The sequence below is a fragment of the Mixophyes fleayi genome, chromosome 5 (assembly GCF_038048845.1).
Source record: "Mixophyes fleayi isolate aMixFle1 chromosome 5, aMixFle1.hap1, whole genome shotgun sequence".
Lineage (NCBI taxonomy): Eukaryota > Metazoa > Chordata > Amphibia > Anura > Limnodynastidae > Mixophyes > Mixophyes fleayi.
In genome coordinates, this window is record NC_134406.1 from 67,511,092 (window position 1) to 67,534,214 (window position 23,123).

The 23,123-nt window shown below is 35.3% G+C and overlaps 1 protein-coding gene across 2 annotated transcripts in view; it reads left to right on the forward strand.

The window, feature by feature from the left end:
• The window catches only part of LOC142158410 (ubiquitin-conjugating enzyme E2 E2), a 199,445-nt gene that overhangs the window by 30,774 nt on the left and 145,548 nt on the right, over positions 1-23,123 (forward strand). For both annotated transcript variants that reach the window (XM_075212333.1, XM_075212334.1), the window contains exon 3: positions 4,353-4,403. In XM_075212333.1, the coding sequence (XP_075068434.1) occupies positions 4,353-4,403 (51 nt within the window). The remainder of the gene's footprint in view (positions 1-4,352; positions 4,404-23,123) is intronic.

Sequence of the window (23,123 nt, forward strand, 5' to 3'; positions counted from 1 at the left end):
GCACAACCTGTAGAACAACAACCTGATTGAAAGTTACATTCATTAAAGGGTCTAGTTTTTCTGTAAAATTTCAAATAAATGTTTCATTTTTTACCACTTGGTGCTGCTGCTGTTACTTTAGTAGAATTACTCCCCAAGCTTCTTTAGACATTTTGTTTTTCTGTAGACAATATTAGATTTGCTAGTATTGTGTATAACCTAGTTGGCTTGAGCCAGCCTGAGATAAAGGACCACTAAAAGCTAAAGTATATGGTGCGTTATACAAAATAACTGCTACTGTTCAAAAATATATAAAATAAAGGTACTCATATATTAAAATAACTTTGAATTTAGATTTGCTATCCAGGTAAGTGTAAACTACTTTTCTTAGATAGCAGTTATTTCAGGCTGATAAAAGACTGACGGCAGTGTCTTTCAGTGGGATTACTGATCAAGACTTTATAAAAATATATATTTGTGTCTGATAAGCTTACGGAACTAATATATATATATATATATATATATATATATATATATATATATATAAAATATAAATTTGTGAATGTTTTTAGTAGAAATTTTACGCAAGTCATCTAGATTTACAGTTCCTTTTAACAGAACTATAGATATTATGAAGTAAGATCTAGCTGCTGTGAACGACTTTTTTTCTAGAGGCACAGTGAACTTGCATACATATAGCAATTGTAGATTGTCACAAAACACTATCTTACAATTGACTTTTAGTTGAGTCATGACACTATACAATATCCTGGAATTTTCAATGGAGAAGCAACAAACACTTCACCCACAATTGTAGGCTTACTACATTATTCTTAATTGCTGTCATCCATTATGTTTCTCTGTAAGATTCTTCAGTGTTTTGGCTACAAAGACTTTTGACACTGGCAGCCATTGTTTTCATAATCCATGTTTGCAGGAGATAGCTTTTTGACCTGTTCAAGTGGTTAAGAAGTTACTGTGTCTGCACAAACACTGATCAGACTAACACATAAACAGAATCTAAATCTATTGCACATATCTTTTTGCTTAAACAATATTTTTGTATGTATTCATTTAAACACTTGCCATTTTAGCTCAAATGCACAGCTTACTTTTAATGTTAAAACATACCCTAATTATTGCTGTTGATTTTCTATTTGTTTCTCTTAAAATGTCAGTACATTAGTTAATCTTATGTTATTCAAGACTAAGATGTTTATTTCTTACCAGATTTCAATAATATTACATAATATGACTCATTACTTATTTTTAAAAAGACTCATTTGTTTGTGTAATGTCCCTTTACAACTGTAGTGAGCAACATTTGCAGCAATGCACCTGCCCTAACTCAGTACATTTAAAATTCAATATTATTTTGCGTTTCATTTTTACTTCATTTTTGGTGCTTCGTTTTAGTATTCTACTATATAACTGCACATGAAATTGTGAATTACATTGACTAAGGAGTAAATTGAGCATGATATGGAAGTTATTATTGCATTGTGCCCAAATAACTCATTTCACAATCTCTCTTAAATGCTTCACAATATATTTTCACTCACAATATCTATACATATATATTACACAACATGGAATAAATGTGGTTGATTTTTATTATTATTATTATTATTTTAGTCCAAAAAGAAAAATGACTCATTAAAATATTGCAATTAACAGTAATTTTTAATATATATCACAACTGTGTGTACATTGATATGAAATTTTCAAAGTATCTGAATGTAATAGGTGTCATTTGTGATCATGGTAACTAATTGCCTCTGCAGAACTACTCTTTGTATGGTGGGAAGCGTAACTATGAAAAATGTTTTCATTATTTGGAATTGCTGTGTCTCTTCAAGATCCATTTATGGGAATATGTTTTTCTTCAATACCTCTTCTTTATTCACTCAATTAGACTATAGATTTAGATGGTTTGTAGCACTGCCAGAAGTGACTAGCCATTGAGGCTAAGAGTTCGTACACACAGACGGCTCACTACTCCTGAGCTACTCTCTGCTCTCTCTATCGTGAACCGTGCAGCTTCCACATAGTGAATGGATGATATGCGTGGTCTGTCATAAACTCTTTGTGATCGCTTTTATTAATAGTGTGTGGTGACCACGGGGATACTTAATTCATGTTACCTATGCCCCACATGCTAAATTGAGTGCAAGAGAAACATGCCGCATGCAGCAGTAAACCACCCTAAGGAATAAAAGCTGCAGACATGACAACTTCAGATCCACAGTTTAAGGATCATTTACTCCAATCATAAAATACTAATCCATGAGACAAAAAAACATTTATCTCACAAAAAAGATGACTCCTTGGTATGTTTAAACCTAAATATATATACAGTGCATCCGGAAAGTATTCACAGCGCTCACTTTTTCCACATTTTGTTATGTTACAGCCTTATTCCAGAATAGAATAAATTCTTTTTTTCCCCTCAAAATTCTACACGCAATACCCCATAATGACAGCGTGAAAAAGTTTTTTCGAGATTTTTGAAAATCACATGTACATAAGTATTCACAGCTTTGCTCAATACTTTGTTGATGCACCTTTGGCAGCAATTACAGCCTCAAGTCTTTTGGAATATGATGCCACAAGCTTGACACACCTATCTTTGGCCAGTTTCGCCCATTCCTCTTTGCAGCACCTCTCAAGCTCCATCAGGTTGGATGGGAAGCGTCGGTGCACAGTCATTTTCAGATCTCTCCAGAGATGTTCAATCAGATTCAAGTCTGGGCTCTGGCTGGGCGACTCAAGGACATTCACAGAGTTGTCCTGAAGCCACTCCTTTGATATCTTGGCTGTGTGCTTAGGGTCATTGATCTGTTGTGAGATCAAGAGTGCTCTGAAACAGGTTTTCATCCAGGATGTCTCTGTACATTGTTGCATTCATCTTTCCCTCTATGCTGACTAGTCTCCTAGTTTCTGCCGCTGAATACTTATGTACATGTGATTTCTTAGTTTTTATTTTTAATAAATTTGCAAAAATCTCACTTTTTTCATGTTGTCATTATGGGGTATTGTGTGTAGAATTTTGAGGGGAAAAAAAAAGAATTTATTCAGTTTTGGAATAAGGCTGTAACATAACAAAATGTGGACTAAGTGAAGCGCTGTGAATACATTCCGGATTCACTGTGTTTACAGAGTTTTGATGGTAATTCCCACTTGAATAACTTTGCCACTTTTGTCATTAGAAAACTAATGTGCGCTCTTGTTACAATTGCATTCAGATATTGTTTATACAATTTTAAATTTAGAAAATGATACATTTTAAGGCCGGTATTACATTATTTTATCTATTTAAAAACCATTACCATTTTCGTAGATATTATTGCTGGCATTTTTCTGCTGGGGCAAAGAATTAATTTTCTGCACTGGACGCAACAATTACATGTGTACAACTTTAAGTGGATTGTTTAGTTACCGCTATTCAAAACAGTCCTCCGTATCTATGATGGTGCTTTTGTCAACACTTCTTGCAGTAGTCATTATAAGATTAGAATGCACTAACCGGGTATTGAGGGGTGAAGTTTTTATTTTTCCCTCTGTTATAAAACACACAGTTACACAATTTTCTTATTACTAATAATCACTCTATTTTTTTAAATATTTTACTTGGGAGAAAAAAGAGACGTGGTAAAAGAAAAAAAAAGCGTTGAAATAGCAATAAAGACATGGTTTCAAGAAACTCTTTTTGGAACAATATTAGAATGGATTGAGAGTGCCTTCAATATAGAATTTGTCTTTTTTATGTTTTAGTAATTTTTCTGCTGGTACCAGGTACCCATGTGTTGAATATGTAATCTAAAGTGAACATTCTGAAACTGATCTTTTTGTGGGAATAGAATGTTGGCATCCAGTAAACTTGTAAAATCCTTTGTGACTGCTGTTTCATGAGTACATTCCTCCATTCTAGTAGCTGAGCTACGAAATGATTCATATGAAATGAATGGTGATTTTTTTTTTTATCTTAAATGGGTACTGCTGTGGTTTTTTCATGCAGATATTTCACTTAAAATCCTTACTAGAGTATTTCCCAAAGCTAATAAAAAAAATATTTGTCAGTTTTGTTACATTTTTTTGAGTTTAAAAGCCAGAAGATCTCGACTCAGCACTGAGCTGGGAATTTCCAATGCTGTTATATACTATAAATGGTGATATTATAGTTATTATTTTGTATCATACTATTGTACTTTCTTCATTATATTATATTCAGGGTATTTGAAGTCCATTATGTTCACTGTATTTGTGTTTCTTAATTATTATTTTTTTACTAAGGTTAAATATGTGTTTTTAAGGACTATATAATAATTCAAGTAAAGCTAATTAATCATTATTATATTTTCTTTCCTTTCAAGAATTCAGAAAGAACTTGCAGAGATAACACTGGACCCTCCTCCAAACTGCAGGTAAGTGACAATCTTATAACGATGTCGCTTGATGTGTTATGTCACCTCTTATTGCTCGTTGTAAATCGGTCTCTTGTTGTGTACGGCACTGTTGGTACATTTTTAGAAAAGCTAATGGCAAAAGCTGCATTCATGTGATTTGGTAGTCAATATTTGCTAAGTGCATCTCTTGCTTGCACACAGTGAAGTCATAACCAATATTCATAAGAAAGCAGCCAGGTAAATTCACATGGAACTTGTGGTGTTACAGAGATGATCTCAGAGACACAAACTATTTGCCTCATTAAAGTCACTGGTTCCTAGTAAATGAATTGGAAACTGTGTGTTCATCCTACAAAATATCTGCCTCTGCTGTGTGTAGTCAATGAGATTGCTTGAACGATAAACTTTCATCATATTTACTAGACTGACTTGTAGAAGTGATATATAGTTTGTTAATGTTCATCATCATCATCATCATCATCTATTTATTTATATAGCGCCACTAATCCTACAGCGCTGTACAGAGAACTCACTCACATCAGTCCCTGCCCCATTGCTTACAATCTAAATCCCCAAACATACACACACACAGTCTGAGGGCAATTTAATAGCAGCCAATTAACCTACCAGTATGTTTTTGGAGTGTGGGAGGAAACCGGAGCACCTGGCGGAAATCCAAGTAAACACGGGGAGAACATAGAAACTCCTTACAGTTAAGGGCAATGTCCGGAATCAAACTAATGACCCCAGTGCTATGAGGCAGAAGTGCTAACCACTAAGCCACCGTGTTGAATGGTGTACTATTGTATTAGACCATAAGAGGATAATATCATTTCAATCATATATCGCTTTGATAAGCTGTTATTTAGGGGTGTCCTCAGGTCTTGTTATATTGCCCTATTATTTTAAAGCAGGCAGTCACACACAACAAGTGTTTTTATGCTTGACGAGAAACAAAATGAGATTAATTTAAAGGTGATTGCAATAGAATTGCTACATGTTTGAATTACATTAGCCTACTTGAGCAGTGATGTTATTTCACATATCTACCAGAAGACATGCTTTTCCAGTTCTCACTTTAGGTTTAATATTTTTTGTTTGAATCACAGTTTATTGACATGTTTGTTGCCGTAACTTGCTACAGTATGTCATAATGATGTGCCCTTGGATTTTCCAGTTCAATGATTCATGTGCTTTTTTTAACCTTTTCAAAATGTTGTTTTTTTTTTTGGAATTTACTGTGCAATAAACCTTATGTTTTGTCGACTATTTCTGTATTTAAGAGGATGAAGACAGGTTTATTTTTGTGTCCCTTATCTCCCTGTGTCTCCGAAAATTGGCACAGATTAACACGCTTTAATTGTTTAAGTGTTGATTTTGTTTGGTCGATAAATAAAACACTGACACCTGCTTTAAGCCCTAAGTACACAGACTTTATGTTGGAAGTGACCTTTTTAGTAATTTCCTTTGATGCATATTTTAGTTTGAGTGGATAAACACTAGCTCTCTAGATAAAACCTCATCTGAAGAGTGCACAGTGTATTCATAAGATTGCCAGGCTTGTAACATCAGTCTTGTAACATCAGTTGTTTTTTTTTAGTAGGCTGCGAATTTACACAACAATATCCAAAATACATGGACAGATATACACAAGAATCAGTTACTGGAGAAATGGAAATGTTTTTACTAGATAAACAATGTTAGTGTTGTGATGAAAGGTCAAGTAGAGATATTCATACATCTTGTAGAATAAAGAAAATAAAACGTTCAGGCTGCTTTTTTGTTCTGTGAGAGATAAATCCATATATTCCTGAATATATTGTGGCATATCTTTATTGTAAACATAGAATTGAAATAATGGCTACATTTTGTATTGAGTATTATATACAGTAGACGCTTATCTGATTTCCTTTCCTCCCTGTGCTCTACTGAGATATAGTATTATGGCTGTTGTTGAGCAATATAAGATATATAATGTACAGCAATGGGCAAATCACCAAGCAAGGATGGATAAATTACGTGCAGTGGGACTTTAAAGTCATATTTCGTTGGGGTTTATTGGGAGATTTCTACACTCAATGGTACAATACCATGTTTCACAAACAGGCGGAGATTGAAGCACTCCCAATCTTTCAATTGTAAGGACACTGGTTTGAAGACTACCTCAATATATACACAATGTTTAGTGTTCTTTTATGGTAGTTATTTTTTTCTTGTTTGTTTATTGTGTGTATGTTATTCACAAATGAATAATGTAAGGTTGTAGCTAAATGTGATTATGGGAGAATCCTATGCTTCCTTTTTTTTTTTTTTTTTTTTTTTTTTTACATGCCTGTATGTTTCTCTGTGGCCTACTGGCATTTTGTGAACCAGTTGTGCCTCACTCTTACGTCCCTTAAATAGTTGTCTCCACTGTGTGTAGACAGAAGGGATACTAAGTAGAACCTATGTGAACATTGTAATTTTTCCTGTTTTTTTTATTGATTCCTAAATATGGTAGTTCAGTGGATAAGGGTTTAATATGGAAGACTAGTGTATAAGGGTGAAATATGGAAAACCAGTGCTTACAGGTGAAATATGGGAATCTAGTGTATATGGGTGAAGTTTTTATATTCTTTCTGTTTTTGAATAGATTTCCTCCAGTTGCTGTTGTTTCCACCATGGGCCTGGGGCTGAAATCAATGAAATAATATATGTTAAGTGCAAAGGCAAATTACCTTTAAGAGGCCGTGAGCAAAAGACTGGTGGTCAAAGCCGCTGTATTAAGAGCCTGCAACCACTTTCCAATCAAAAGCTACAATATAAAATATAAAATAGGTCAACCTAATATATCAAAATAAAATATATACTAGTAAAAATAACATAATATAATAATGAAGCATAATAGTAAAAAAAATTGTAATACTTATTAAAAACTGTCTGTGGATAAATAAAAAAAAATCAAAACAAAATAATACTATATATAAAAGATATAGCAAACATCACATAAAAACTGATATGAGATTTCTTATAAGAACAATTATCAGTATCTGCAAATGCCTGTGAGATGATAATAAACTGTAAAAGGTCTTAATAATCTGGTGGATAAAAAAATCAGATAACATTGTTACTAAGATCTATAAATAATCATAAAGGCAGATGGGTAATATAATACTAATGAAAGTCACTGAATGTTTCCTATTCTTTAGTTAGAAACATACAGTCCCAAAGTGTAAACAAATGTATCAAGCAGTTATATCAAGGCAAAGCTGTATCAAAATGGTAAAGACAAGTTACCAGCAGTATTTGCATAAACTCCAGTGTCTTCAACTTCTTATCTTAGTTATTTTTTTTTGCTTGACACCAGATCTTCATCGGTTAGATGGATGGGGTACGTTTTTTAGGCTGCAATAATCACAACAACAGGTAGTCTGACATAAATATTCCGAATAGTATCAGCTGGACAAAGATTAAATATAGACCTACTATAAAAGTGACATCAAAGTTTTCCTACACGCCTAATTGCCGCCAGATATAAATGCAACTGTGTAAAATCTCTGCATGAAGAAATTAAGTCAGTTACAATGGCCAGAGTTTGATTGCCAGTTTTAAAGCAGCAATGGCTGAACCCAACGCATTTATAATGTAATCCAGGCGTTGGGTCTGGCCATTGCTGCTTTACAACCGTCAATCTCACTCTGGCCATTGTAATTTATGTCATTTCTTCTTGCAGCGATTTTACACAGTCGCATTTTAAACCTGTTGGATTATTTATGTCGGGCTATCTGTTGTTGGGATTATTGCAGTCGACAAAGTGAGCACCACCGGGTTAGATATATACCTTTTTTCCAGTGCAAACGTTAAACACTCGGGTTTAACATTGTGTGTGTATATATATATATATATATATATATATATATATATATATATATATATATATATATGTATATATATATATATATATGTATATATATATATATATATATATATATATACACACACACACGTGTGTGTGTGTGTGTGTGTGTGTGTGTGTGTGTGTGTATGTATATATATATATATATATATATATATATATATATATATATATATATAGTGCCCAATTGTAAAGTGCTACGGAATATGTTGGCGCTATATAAATAAATGATGATGATGATATGTGTGTGTGTGTATATATCTATATGTGTATATATATATATGTGTGTGTAGTATGTATATATATATATATATATTTTTATATATATATATATATATATATATATATATGTGTGTTTATATGTATATATATATATGTATATTTATATATATATATATATATATATATATGTAATTAGAGGGTTATCGAAATATGATAACAATCCTCCTTGGCCATTTACTCTCTCCTAGCAGTCTGCTGTGGCCAGTGTCCTGTCATCAAGAGATTAGTTACACTTAGACTGAACTTCCCTCCCCATAGCCTGAAAGATAAGACTTGAAGTCATAATGTGGTCACTTAAGTCCTCATGTTTCATATGGAAAAGATATTCATCAAAGTGAACATGTACCGAATATTTTCATGTTTAGTATGCATATGTGCATAAATTGACACTCTGTTGAATGAATGAGTTATGTTGTTTCTGTGGTATGCTGGTAAAAATATAATTTATTTTTAAAATTGTGTATATGGTGGAGGTCGGAGAACACTGTTATTAACTACAATTAACACAGACCTCTTCCAATAAGGTCTCAATGAATGAGGAGGACCAGGGAAAAAAGTGTATTTAAATACTATAAAAAAAACTGTTATCTGTTGTCAGTCTTTGTGTTAGTTAATCTGATTGAGGAGCTGCCTGTAGTTTTGCTGCCCCTCAAGCCAATATATTTCAGGACTATATAGTGTTAGTATTATATTTTTTTGTTGCCATTTCATTTTATTTTAAGGAACTCATTTGCATAATTGTGTATTACTGTGTGTGTCATTTTATTATATATTTTTATAACTTAAAACAATGTGACATTTTTTACTTTATTAATCTCCATTTAATAACATTCTGTCTTTGTAGTGCTTGCTCGTTAGCTTGGTTATTATAATGCTACATAATTGAAATACAAGGGGTTGTTTGGTTTACGATAATTCTGGTTAATTTAAGTTTAGATTGTAGTGGTATTTAAGTCAAGGAGTACTGCTTCAAAATGAGAGCTTTAGTTTCAATTTTTGGTGGTGCCAGTATTGAGTGTGAAGTATAATTAATGGGGTATTTTGATTAATCTTAGACAGACCAGGTGGTTTTGTTGTGCTTATCCTTTATTATACAGCTCACGCAGTCTCAGGTGAGTGCTGAATGTGACTTATATATTATAGGTATTTATTGCCATAATCCAAAATTACATGAAAATTACTGTTGCATGATAAATGTTATGATAATAAAAAGTGCAGTAAATATAATTTCTTCAACAAATACACATTAACATTGTGAAGTTCAAACACAGTTGGAGATGTTCTTTTTTAAAACACAGCTAAACACATCAATAAAATGAACACAAATACCTAGACTTTTTTGTCTAGCAACCAATTAGCTTAAATTTAAATTCACTGCTGAAAAAGCATCCACATACTCTCTTGCAAGCCATCAGTATAAAATCTGTATGAAATAAATGTCAAATTGTCATATTGAAGACCAGGGGGTATATTTACTAAACTGCGGGTTTGAGAAAGTGGAGATGTTGTCTATAGCAACCAATCATATTCTAGCTGTACTAAATAAATAACAGCTAGAATCTGATTGGTTGCTATAGGCATCATCTCCTCTTTTTTTAAACCCGCAGTTTGGTGTTGCTATACCCCCAGATATACTCAATAGTCAGGTCACTGTGTTTCAATCCAAAAATCCCCATATAAAACTTGTTATTCATTCTCTAATCCCCACTAACTCCTGTGTACAGTGATAAGTAAATATATCAATTTGATAAACAAATCTCATTTTCCTTGTGAGTAAGAGTAAATAGAAAGCATACGTGCCATCTCTATGTGACTACTTCAAATCGTAGTGTGCTTTCCCACTAGTGTTATGGTTTTAAATAATATCAAAAGTAAGCTAAAGAGTAGTAATATTAAATCCCTAGATGTAAAAAAAGTGTATAAAGGTAATAGAACCTCAATCATGATTATGAACTATTTAAATCTGTGTTCTAATAAAAGCTGTCATAAAGGAGGCCATGATCCCTAAATATCAGTATCATCATCATCTATTATTTATATACCGCCACTAATTCCGCAGCGCTGTACAGAGAATATTTGTCACTCACATCAGTCCCTACCCCATTGGAGCTTACAGTCTAAATTTCCTAACACACACACAGTCAGATACACAGGTTAGGGTCAATTTGTATTAGAATTGAAGACCAGTGTATAAGAGGAAAATATAACAGACCAGAATACATATGTGTGAAATATGGAAGACCAGTGTATAAAGATGAACTGAGAAAGTTTAGTGTATACGGGTGAAATACGGAAGCTAGTGTGTTAGAGTGAAATACAGAAGACTTGTATATAAGCATAAAATATAGAAGACCAGTCAGAGCCAGTGCTGAGTTATCTTGTCACCCCCCTGTCTAGGGTCAGCCAATGCGTCTCGAGGCCCTGTTTACCTTTTCACTGTGCATGCGTGGAAGAGGCGTCACTGCTCATGCACCGCTCCCCATACTCCTCCTGCACTCCAATGTCCCAGCTCTGCAGAGTAATGGACTCGTAAGGTAGACATTTTTGAGGTGCTCTTGGTTTGCCCTGGAGCATGGTGCCCTCCTGCAGCGCTTGCCGTCTCTGACATCCCAGAGACCAATATATAAGAGTAAAATATAGCAGATCATTGCACAAAGGTGAAATATGGAAGTTCATAATATAAGTGTGAAATATAGAAGACCAGTGTATCAGGGTGAGATATGTAGGACTAAGTTGTGTAAAGCTATCTGTAACCCGACACTGTTTTAAACACAGTTATTGTTTAAAATGGAAGAGTAAATACTGTCTAGTACAGTTTATTTTTTATTGGCGTGTAGCATTTTCTTTTATTGGTGTGCAACGTGTTTAAACAGCCTCATATAGTACATTATCCCCTGTATTATAACATCAGAGCACTGGTGTTATGGCCCACATTTAGCTGGTTAATATGTTCCAAGACTCCACAATGCAATCAAGATGGTATGCAGATTTTGTGACATGATCATTGCTTGAGTTCATAGTGGTAATTACACTTGGTTAAGAAGTGTTGCAAGTGAAGGTCTTTTGAGGTTGCATGAATGCCACTGATTTAAATAGACAATGTCTGCAAAATAGCTCTGGTGTTCCAGGTACTATAACTTTCCACTTTAGTTCCACAGCTGCTTGTACACCACAGGTTGTCCTAGTCTGCTGTATTGTATACAATACAGTTGTAATAGAAAGAAACCGCACTAGGTAGTTATTCTCAAACACCCTTTTAATTCATTCAGGACAATGATATTCTTCATTTCCTGAAGAGTGCACCTACACCCATATAACTCACGAAAAGCAGAAAGAGAAAAGAAGTGTATAGTAGGGCACTCCGGGGTGTAATAAATTAAAATATTTAAAATTTTTATAAGTATCTATTTAAAAACAATTAGATCCACCTGGTTGAAAAGAATGTAGTGAAATATTGGTTTAAAAAAACAAATAAACAACATGTGTATGTAGCGTATACAAACATTAAAAATGCAGTGTGATTCTGCATATATTCCACTGTCTCCTTATAATACAATTAATAATACTGATAAATATCAATATGATTGGCTCCCCTAATTGCTGCTATAATTATGGTTCAGGATATAGATTCTCAATCTACCTGATAGAAAGCATAAATGGTCCAAAGAATGTGCCTAAATATCCATAAAGAACAGATTATTATTAATCATTTGCAGCAAATGTATACAGAAAAAAATACCCTGTAATAAGGGAATAATAAACTAACTGTCTGCAACCATTTCTGAAGTATAACACTATGCTGTATCAAACGATCATCATTATAATCCAATGCTGATAATATATGCACTATTATAAAAGGATGCATATACAGCAGAAGTATCCTCTGGTAAGAGAGTGATTTGCTCACTGCCTGTAACCAATTCTAAAGAATGGCACTGTGCTATATCAGAAAGTGATCCCAATTTCAGTCCAATGCTGATAATATAGGAACTATTTAGGGAAGGTGTATTGCTCACTGCCTATAATGGATCTAAGCTGGGGCACTGTTCTAAAGATAAGGAGCCAGAATGAGACAGGTGGAAAAACAACGCCGGCGTTTCGCTAGGGTTCTTTGTCAAGGCAAGCCGAAAGTACCGACTGACAGCTGTTATATACTGTCATGACACCCCCCCATTAAATCGTCATAGTTGGTCTACCAATCACATAGTGCTGATATTACACTGATTGGCATTGATATTTAGCCAATCCCAAACCTTTGCTGCTAAAGCCAAATGCTTCTTAGGTCTGCTGTAGTGTATACAGTGCAGCCATGATAAAGGAGATCAACTCCAGGGGCAAGTCCAATACACTCAGTAGTTCCCACCCTAATCATCACCATTTATTTATATAGCGCCACCAATTACACAGCGCTATGCAGAGAATATTTTTGTTATTTACATCAGTCCCTGCCCCATTGGAGCTTTACAGTCTAAATCACCTAACACACACACAGACCAGAGTTAAGTTTGACAGCAGCCAATTAAACTAGTATGTTTTTGGAGTCTCAAACTCATGACCACAGCGCTGTGAGGCATAAGTTAACCATTGAGACACCGTTCTGCCCATGCTATTTGTATGTTATATTTTGTTTTACTAAATTACTTATAATTAAAGAATATGTGAGTAATATACCAATCCAAAGATAAATGATGTCCATAATAGGAGCAGTTAAAGTTTATAAAGAATGGAAGTCTGGTTTAATTGATACTTAATTGAAATCGATTCTGCAATATATAAACATAATTGAAAGCAATACTATTCAACACTGACTGAAATGAATATATGTGTGTTTGTCATTGCTGCGCTATTACAAATATTTTGGTATGATACTCTTGTTGTTTTCTAAATAATATGTTATGAATGGGTTGTCTGATGTCTAGTACATAGAATGCTGTGTATTTATACTGTGTTTAAATTTGATGTTACCTCAAATGCCTCCCAAAGGCTGACAACCCATCAGGGAACTGTCACAGTGGGCACCATCACCTCTAGCTGGAATGTGACAAGTCATCTCATGTCAGCCGCTTTACTCTGATTAGCAATGTAAAATGAAGCCTGTAAAAGCGAAAGTGATGATGACACATTTTTCTGCATCCATACAATCCAGTTATTTAATATCTCATGCAGGATTAAGTATAATTGAATTCTGTAATTGATTTCACTAGAGACCATGCTAGGGGCTTAGTTAACAAATTGGGTCTCTGTAGCTCATAGCAACCAATCAGGTGTTCGCTTACATTTTCAAAACTGTCCTGCTGCTATTTGTGCACATTTTCACCATAAGCTCAATAGTCTTTATTCTTTGTGTTTTCTGTTTATTATACACTTCCTTTCTCTTGTATTTAGTGAAATATGTATATTTAATTGAGATTAAAAACCACACTGGTGATTTTCTCAACATTTAAATAACAGCAATTATCTGGGCAAACACCGTTCCTTACAGTGGATTCATATAACAAGCTGTCACACTACATGGGTAGGGCCAAAATGATGTGAACCGTGTCCCCACCCACTTCATTAATAAGTGGGCATGATCTGGGAGGATTGACCTGGGAATCTAGGAGAGGTACCCAGAAATTGTGAGTTTCCCATATATTTCGGGGGGTGTGCATGTATGTTTTGTAGTTTAGATCACTAGGAAAACAATGTTATCAGCAATTGTTTATTGGAGTGACAAAATGCTGCAGAATTGAAAATAGTGCTTAATTTTATTAATAAAACATTAAAACGATAACATAGTGCACAGCGCTGTACTTTGAGTTGATTATAATACAAACACATGATGTAAAATGACATGAAACAGAAGATAAAGATGGCCCTGCTAAGGTGAACTTACAGTCTAAGATATAGGGAACGAATGATACATAAAATAGCGGAATAGCAATTGTAGCTGGGGGTGGGAAAGCGTGTTTGGCTACTACAAGGTTAAAGCATCATCAGCCACCATTTGTGACTGGCATGTTTTTGCAGCTACCGATGGTGTAGTATGGAATGTGGAGAGGCAATATAAGGAGACTTGGAAAATGAACTAGTCACTGTAGAAATGATAAGAGTGTCAACTGCTGTAAATCTTGACTGTGTTTGCCATTATCTCAACTGAACCTCCTTATTATTCGGGTTCTGGAGATGGCTTTTTGGTTTTGAGCTGCTTGGCTACTCTTGTGGTTATCTGCTAGTTTGGTGTTGCTGTGTGCCCAGAAATTATTTTGTACCACTGCTGGCCAAAGAACCAGGACATTTGTTTCCCATGTTCTCAGATGTCGTGGCGGTAGCCATTGCCTCTATTGAAGCCTTGGTGATCACCAAAAGAGGAATAGAGATGGCTACAGTAATGACAGTTGAAGCCCCTGGGTGCAAATATCCCATCCCTGGTGTGAGGACACTCCTCGGTGCTTATGTCATTTTCCACCGACTTCACCAATTTGTAACGGTTTTATAACTGTGAGATAATGATTATGTAGGTGGTAGGTCACAGAGTTGACCCAAAGTGTAGCCGTCTCTAACTGTTGTCCACATGCCACAATATGGTTGGTGCATTTTCAAAGAACGCCTACATCCTATAGATCAAAGAACATTCAAAGCAAATCCAAGAATAAGTTATTGAAATGCACTAATCATTGAAGGATATAAAAAGATTTGTAATATCCCCGGAACACTGCTTTTATCATAAAGAAATGGAGATAATATGATGCAACTGTTATTTTTTATCTAAAGCAGCCTATCCTGCAAAACATCTGTTCCAGAACGGTACTTGTTAAGGAGGCAGAGTAACAGTTTTCAATATTAGACGCAGGAGAAACTGCAATGGAGCAACAATAACCTGGAGGAGACAAAAATAAAATAAGGAAAAATAAAGAAATCTCTCCTAGAGTCTGCCAGCATGTGGGAGACCTTCAGACCAAATATTGATGAGACCTAGGGCTAAATTTATCTAACATTTGAAAAAGTGGAGATGTTGCCCATAGCGACCAAACATATTCTAGTTATCATTTATTTAGTACATTCTACATAATGACATATAGAATCTAATTGGTTGCTATAGGCAACATCTCCACTTTTTCAAACCCGTAATTTAATAATTTTTCCCCCCTAGAGTGAACTTTTTGGCCTGTTTGTTAGTTGCAAGCCTAACACTGTACATCAGGGAACATAATTCTATGTGGATGCTTGTCTGTGTCAGTGAATGGAAAACTTCTTTACATGAATAAAGAAGGATATAGACAAATCTTGAGGACATTTGGCTGCAGTCTACAGTAGACCTAGAACTTGGGTGAAGATTTATATTCCAGCATGTTAATTACCCAAATACTACAGAAAAAGCCTCATTGAATTGACTTAAGAAAAAAAAGGTGGCCTAATTAAACCAAGGACCTCGATCCCATCCAGAATCTGTGCAATTATTTGAAAATTGTTGTTGAGTAATGTTGCAAAGGAGATTGGATGGAAATTGCAGTGTCCTGATCTGCAAGGATTTTATAGACCTCCCCACAGCTGTGAATGCAGCTGAAGGTGCTTCTACCAAATATTACAACAAAGGGAATGGGGTTGAATACTTGTGTAATCAAGTATTGTCTGTTTTATTAATTTGTAATTAAAAGAAAGCTTTGCATTTGAATTCACAAATAAATCCATTTTCGTTCCATGATGTAAGAAACTAAACTTAAAAATGCCAAATGAATGAATACTTTCAAGACACTGTAAACCACTAAGAGCATGTCACACTGAGCAATTAAACTGCTGAAATCACTAATTTTATAAGCCAACTTCTTTCAAGCTGAGATTTGTAAGCAGTGAGGAAATTGCTCTCATTTGTAAGCTGCAGCGATTTTCCAGCTAGGCCTAGCTACAAAAACACTAAGAAAAAAATCACCAGTGTGACACAGTCCTCAGTTTATTATTAGATGATCTCTGAAACTCAAAGAAGCCTAAAAAATTGCAATGTTAATTTTACAGATTTAAAAAAAACTTGATGATGCTCCTCTAATACTTCTTTGCTGCTTTTTATTTTTTATTGTGTGGATATTGATAAACTGCACTAACCATAATGTAGCACTTCAGTTTATTAAAGGAATGTTCCCACTTTAGTATAAAATGTCAGCTTAAGAATAAGCACCAGTTTAAAGGAAGCAACACTCCCAAATTATAGCAAAAGAGGAATATCACTTTGTTCACACATAAATACATGTACAATGTCTAGGCCCCTCACATGAAGAAGCACTACCGTGCACATTTCTAAAGCTCTAATCTGGAAGCTATAAATAGTTTGAATACACCTTGTTCTTGTTCTGTGTCAAAAATCAGATTGATCAATTATATCAATTATTTTTATAGTTTTTTGCAGTTTAGTCTTGCCCCTAGATATGGCTTTGCACATAAGTTTCGACCACAGATATGAGTATGCTAAGATAACATTTTAAACCATCTACTATACCACACACTACACACACGTCCCATTACACAGTATCGCACAATCACATCTCACACAGAAATGTAGGGCTCTGCTTAATTGGTCACACCTTGATGTGTCATACATTTGTCTCGTAACTACACCTGACTACCTTACAACAAACAGATATTTTTGCTAGCATTGATGTAAAAGCAAACTGATAGGCATGAAATACTTTGTTTGTTTAAGCCCTATCTCTGTATGGGTGTGTGTTAAGAAGTCTGATAAAGTAGATGAGGGCCAGGCACTATCAGTATTAGCCAGGTATGTCTGGCTGGAAGCCTAAAACACACTGACCGTACTTGGTTATTTTCTTACCATACAAATATACAGTGAAATACTCAGCACTGCTGCTTCTGTAACCACAATACAGTATGAGTTCTAGATAAGAGTGCTGTGTACAGTTTGGCTTTGGGAAGTATATACAGGCTATTATAATCATACACCAATGCTATACTTTACCCCACCATGCATTGTTTTGATAAAATTATAAAAGCGCCAAATTCCACATCATTGTATTATGAATGCATGTATGGGCCTCTTGATTATGCTCAGTAATATTTTCATGTTAGAGCTTTTCTGCTGCCAAGTTTTAGAGAATAACAGTGGCTTCTATCCAGGGCTTATTTTTACAAACCAATACACAGCTAGGATTCTATTAGAACACATTAGAGTGTATTTCAACATGCTTGAGATAATCTTTGCTTAACTTTTCACAACACAAAAGACATGATTCATTTGGGATCAGAAGTATTTATCGGGTCTCTAAAGCACCATCGCCCGTTTTGCCTTGTGGGGTCACAAAAAATTAGAGATGCTCACTGACCCCCGTGTTTTGGTTTTGCCAAAACTGCCCTTGCGTGTTTTGGTTTTGTTTTGCACTTTTTTAAAAAAAATTCTATTTTTTGGGCTATAATAACATAATTTAGATATTATTTTGTACCTATATTATTACTAACCTCACTAACACTAATTTGCAGTCATTTCCATTAAATTTTGACCATCTCACAGGTCACAATACGCTTTTCATACACTTTCAGCCAAATACTGCAGCAATGTGGCTGGATGGTAATCAACAGAGCAATGACTCAAACACACGGCAGTTCCTACCACATCTAGGACACATTGCAACGAGCGCTCCACCTGTTTCTTGGATAAGTGAGGTAATTCTACAGGTAATACATGGCAACGATCGATCGCTCCACCTGTTTCTTGGATAAGTGAGGTAATTCTACAGCTAATATATGGCAGCGAATGCTCCACCTGTTTCTTGGATAAGTGAGGTAATTCTACAGCTAATAAATGTCAACGACCCCCCCCTCCACCCCACCGGGATGTGTGCTTTTATCAGACACACACCAATCCAGGGTGCCAGACAACGCACTAAAAAGAGCTATTGAAATTCAAAGTAAAAAGCTATTTGGGTGTATATTACACCCTACACTTATTAGTGCAAATTATGAAAAATACAGTTTAATCCCTGCTAGGCCCTCCTTAATTCTACAGCTAATAAATGTCAACAAGCGCTGAACCCCCCGGGATGTGTGCTTTTATCAGACACACACCAATCCAGGGTGCCAGACAACGCACTAAAAAGAGCTATTGAAATTCAAAGTAAAAAGCCAGTTGGGTGTATATTACACCCTACACTTTTATAGTGAAAGTTACAAAAATGCAGCCTGCAAAGACTGTACAATAAATCAAAATGCCCAAAGCACCTTTTCTCTTTTGGTGTATATTACACCCTACACTTTATAGTGCAAATTCAGAAATATATAGTGCTGGTATATTAGAATTTCAGCAGTCAGCAAATGCAGTTTTTTTAGACGGGGGAATATGACACCCCTAACACTTTGTAGTGAAAATTCAGAAATATATAGTGCTGGTATATTAGAATTTCAGCAGTCAGAAAATAGTTTTTGTAGACGGGGGGAATATGACACCCCAAACAGTTTGTAGTGCAAATTCAGAAATATATAGTGCTGGTATATTAAAATTTCAGCAGTCAGAAAAGATTTTTTGTAGAAAGGCGGAATATGACACCCCAAACAGTTTCTAGTGTAAATTAGGAAAAATGCCTACTCTATACTCCTCTGTACTCCTCTCTTCCTGCTCTATTGCTGCCACTTAACCCTTCTCTGTCCTCTCAAATGGCGCTAGATCGCCGTGGAGGCGGCCATTTATTCATTCTAAAACTCGTGAGATCTGACGACGTCACAATGACGTTTTGCCTTGTTTTGGAATCTGAATGGGCATGAGAGTGCCGACTCGGCTCGGTACTCGGATTCTGGAAGTACGGGTGGGTTCGGTTCTCGGGGGACCAAGCCCGTCCATCTCTACAAAAAATACAACTAGAATGGCATCTTCTAATGTTTACAACAATTAAATGTGGGTCCCATACTGTGACAGAACTGCTGTATTTTAAATATTATATACTTTACTGCTTGTAAAGCTATGTGAATACAGTTGTCTTGTGCCTGTGTGATGTGGTTGTACATATGTTAGTGAAGTTGTATTGTGCCTGCACTATGATCACTTTGTATACAGTGGCTATAAAAACTATTCTTTGTAATTTTTCAAATGTTGGAATTAAATCCATGGAATCAAAATTGATTTTTTGGGAAATTTTTTCTTAATTACTTACAAATAAAAATGACAATTACAAAAATATGCAATTTTTAATACTTGATAGAAACACCTTAAACTGCTATTAAACATTTAATTCTATTTATGTAAGTCGCTACCTGCTTTGCACATCTGGACACTGCAAGTTTAGCCCATTCTATTTTGCAATATAGCTGGCTCCATTACATTAGGTGGGAACCACTGGTGAACAGCAATTTTCTATTATTCCTCTGATTTTCTATGGTATTAAGGCCTGGGCTTTGATTATTCCACTCATAGACCAGTTTGTTTGAGACGGTTTCAGTACTAGGGGAGAGAAGCTTATGCAGAGAGAGTCACCTGTTCTTGAAGATCTTCTAGCCTTATCCGAAAACTTAGTCGTGAGTATCGAAAGGCAACACTTGGGGCTAGATTTACTAAACTGCGGGTTTGAAAAAGTGGAGATATTGCCTATAGCAACCAATCAGATTCTAGCTGTTATTTTGTAGAAAGTACTAAATAAATGAAAGCTAGAATCTGATTGGTTGCTATAGGCAACACCTCCACTTTATCAAACCTGCAGTTTAGTAAATATACCCCTTGATGTTCAGTGTTGCTTAGAAATGTTGAACCAAGTTGGTTGTGCAGGGGATAATGCTCTAACATGTGGAGATGTATTGGAGAAACTAACTGAAGTTTTGTGAACTTATTGGTAGCCCACATAGAAATGCCATCAAATATGATCATGACCTCTGATCATGACCTCTCTGCCTTCTATTCACAGTCAGAAGGTTAGTGGACCACCTAATTGCACAATGCTTGGGTAAATGTCACTATTCACTGAGCAGATTTAATATATATATTATCAGAGTTGTACATATTAATGCTATTGAAGGCTTCTTTTCCACAATATAATAATTATAATTGGTCTTTTATCACGTTAAATTGTATCAGCAGCTATAATTTATTTATATACAGATCATATCTGTGAGGTCTCCATAATGCCAATTAGGTGATCTTTAGAATTGCAGTCCGTTCAGAAGACATATGTTTACAAGAGATCACCATGACTACCACGTACTGACGTGACACGCTACCTGCCCTATTATTTTAGAATGCCCTATGAGACGAGTTATCGTCATAGAGCTAGAATATTGGCAGCACTCCATTGGAGAATATTTACAAAATGGACTTGTATATTACGAGACCTGTGATAGGCAGCCAAGCACATCAATCGTAATCCCGCTACATGATTGGATCTAATCTTCACGTGATATCCACGCAGTCCCATACTGACAGTATATAAGAGCTGTCAGTCGCTTCCTCCGCCAGCCACGACTAAGCACACATAGCGAAACGCGCGTCAGCATTTCGCTGGGTGCTTCTACTTACCTATTCTAAAAATCTCAGATCCTTCCCATATCTCCTATTAGATCCATAGTTAGATGGAGTTTAAGTCAGGTAGCTAGCAATACACCATACATAGACCTACGGAGATTACCTGCTAGATTACCGTGCCTCATAGATCCTTTGATAGCTAGACAGCTAAGGGTATTACCCAGTCAGCCAGGAGGGATATGTACGTTCTAATGGCTAAATTTTAGAGATTCTTGATTATACCCTATTGATTCACCTTATATTATCTAAACCAGACGTGGAGAGATAATTGATCTATTGGGCCAATTTATATTGTATGATATATTAATAGGATCCAGCATTAGGATGTTATTATTGATCAATAGGATTTAGTAGAGCATCCAGCGAACTTTTAAGTACACATCACGTTTTAACACTTTTATCTCATTCTATATTTCGCTGATATGTTAGTAATAAAAGTTACGTTTTAAGTGATTTATACTCCTTCTATGATTAAGAGCATTTGTGCACCTATCAAACCCTTCTTTTATTAAACTTTTCATTTAAATGTCACTATTGTAAGTGCATATTTTTTTTAAATGACCAATTCTATTTATATACCATGTATTTTATGTATTCTGGGCATTTTTTTTTATGAACTTCTTCTAGCGCCCTTCAAGCACAATAACTGATCTTTGAATTTTGCAGAGCACATTTAAAAGCATTCACTTTGCATGCTCAAATATATCCAACACAATTTCTGCACTGTTCTGTTGCTTAAAAACATTATATAGATGAAGAACTGTTTTGTGTTGTTTATTTCTAATTAACATCTTTATCACACTGCAGGAAACAATATATGCGCAAAGTACCTAAACGAATGATTGCACAGAACTTTGGTTTATGCCGTTCCCTATAAGAAGGTAGTTCTCACAGCGTGAATTTATGACTAGCAGTTTATTAGACTATCATTTTTGAAATCTGTATGCTTCTTAAACCGTTTAGCAAAATAAAACTGCTCATTTCATTTAGGGCTTTTATCTTCTGAAAATAGGCAATAACCTCTTCACCGAAGAGTACTACAATCTGCAGATAAATCATTCAGAGCATGATGTCTCCAATAAATACCTTGTGGTGACATCTGTATTTAGTTTGATTGCAAATGACAAATGAGCCATTATTGTTTACATATTGTGATCTTTTCTAGAGGAAGCTAACGTGTGCTAGGGTTATTATAAAAGCCCTGTTTACATTTTGCCATTAGTGTCAGTATCTGTCTCCATAGCTAAGTGTAAAGTACAAGTGTTTGGCCTTGTGCCATGACCATTGTTTCCTGTAAGGACTGGCTGCGATTACAGCTAGGAATGTATAGGTGGCTCAAAAGGAACATTCTTTATCAATCAGTGCAGAAATGTTTGCAAGACTGAGATGATCAAATACTTTGAGGAGTATAAAGTCACTGTTGTGAGGGATAATGATTCCTTTATAGGCTCAGATGATAGCGTTGATGTCTTTTGAGAACGCATTGTGATAAATAGGAGGGATGGATGGTGTCAATGGTTGATCCCTGTTATTACTTAATACACACAGTATATTCGTTTTCTCAGACACAGTTTGAGGGATCCTTGACACATATGCACTAAGAGACTGGGTAAAACTAACATAGGTGTTAGACTCATTTTCGTCATGCATTTTTAGAGCGATTTCCATGCCCTTTTGATGACTTGCATTTTACCAATACAATCTATAGTACTGGTAGCGTGCATTAATGCAGGATATGTACTGGTTCAAACTTTTTAGAATGCAATGGTGAGAAAGAGCCCATAAGAAACTATTCATTCTATTTTTAATACAGTTTTCAGCTGAACAGTACATGAAGAGCTGATAGGGGTAACTAAGCCCTCAAGCTCTCATACATAAGTGTTTATAATAGTCATACTTTGGAGCCATGTCTAAGGTAGAACAAGCTGGAGGACAGAATCTGAGTCCCAGGTCTAAAAGGTGCACTGTCATCCAGAATCTGCTTTTACTTAATCACATTGTGTGAACGTGTCTGGCATCTGAGCTGAGCTTATTTCTTTAACAAGCTTTGGAAATTATTTATTGCTTTTGAGGA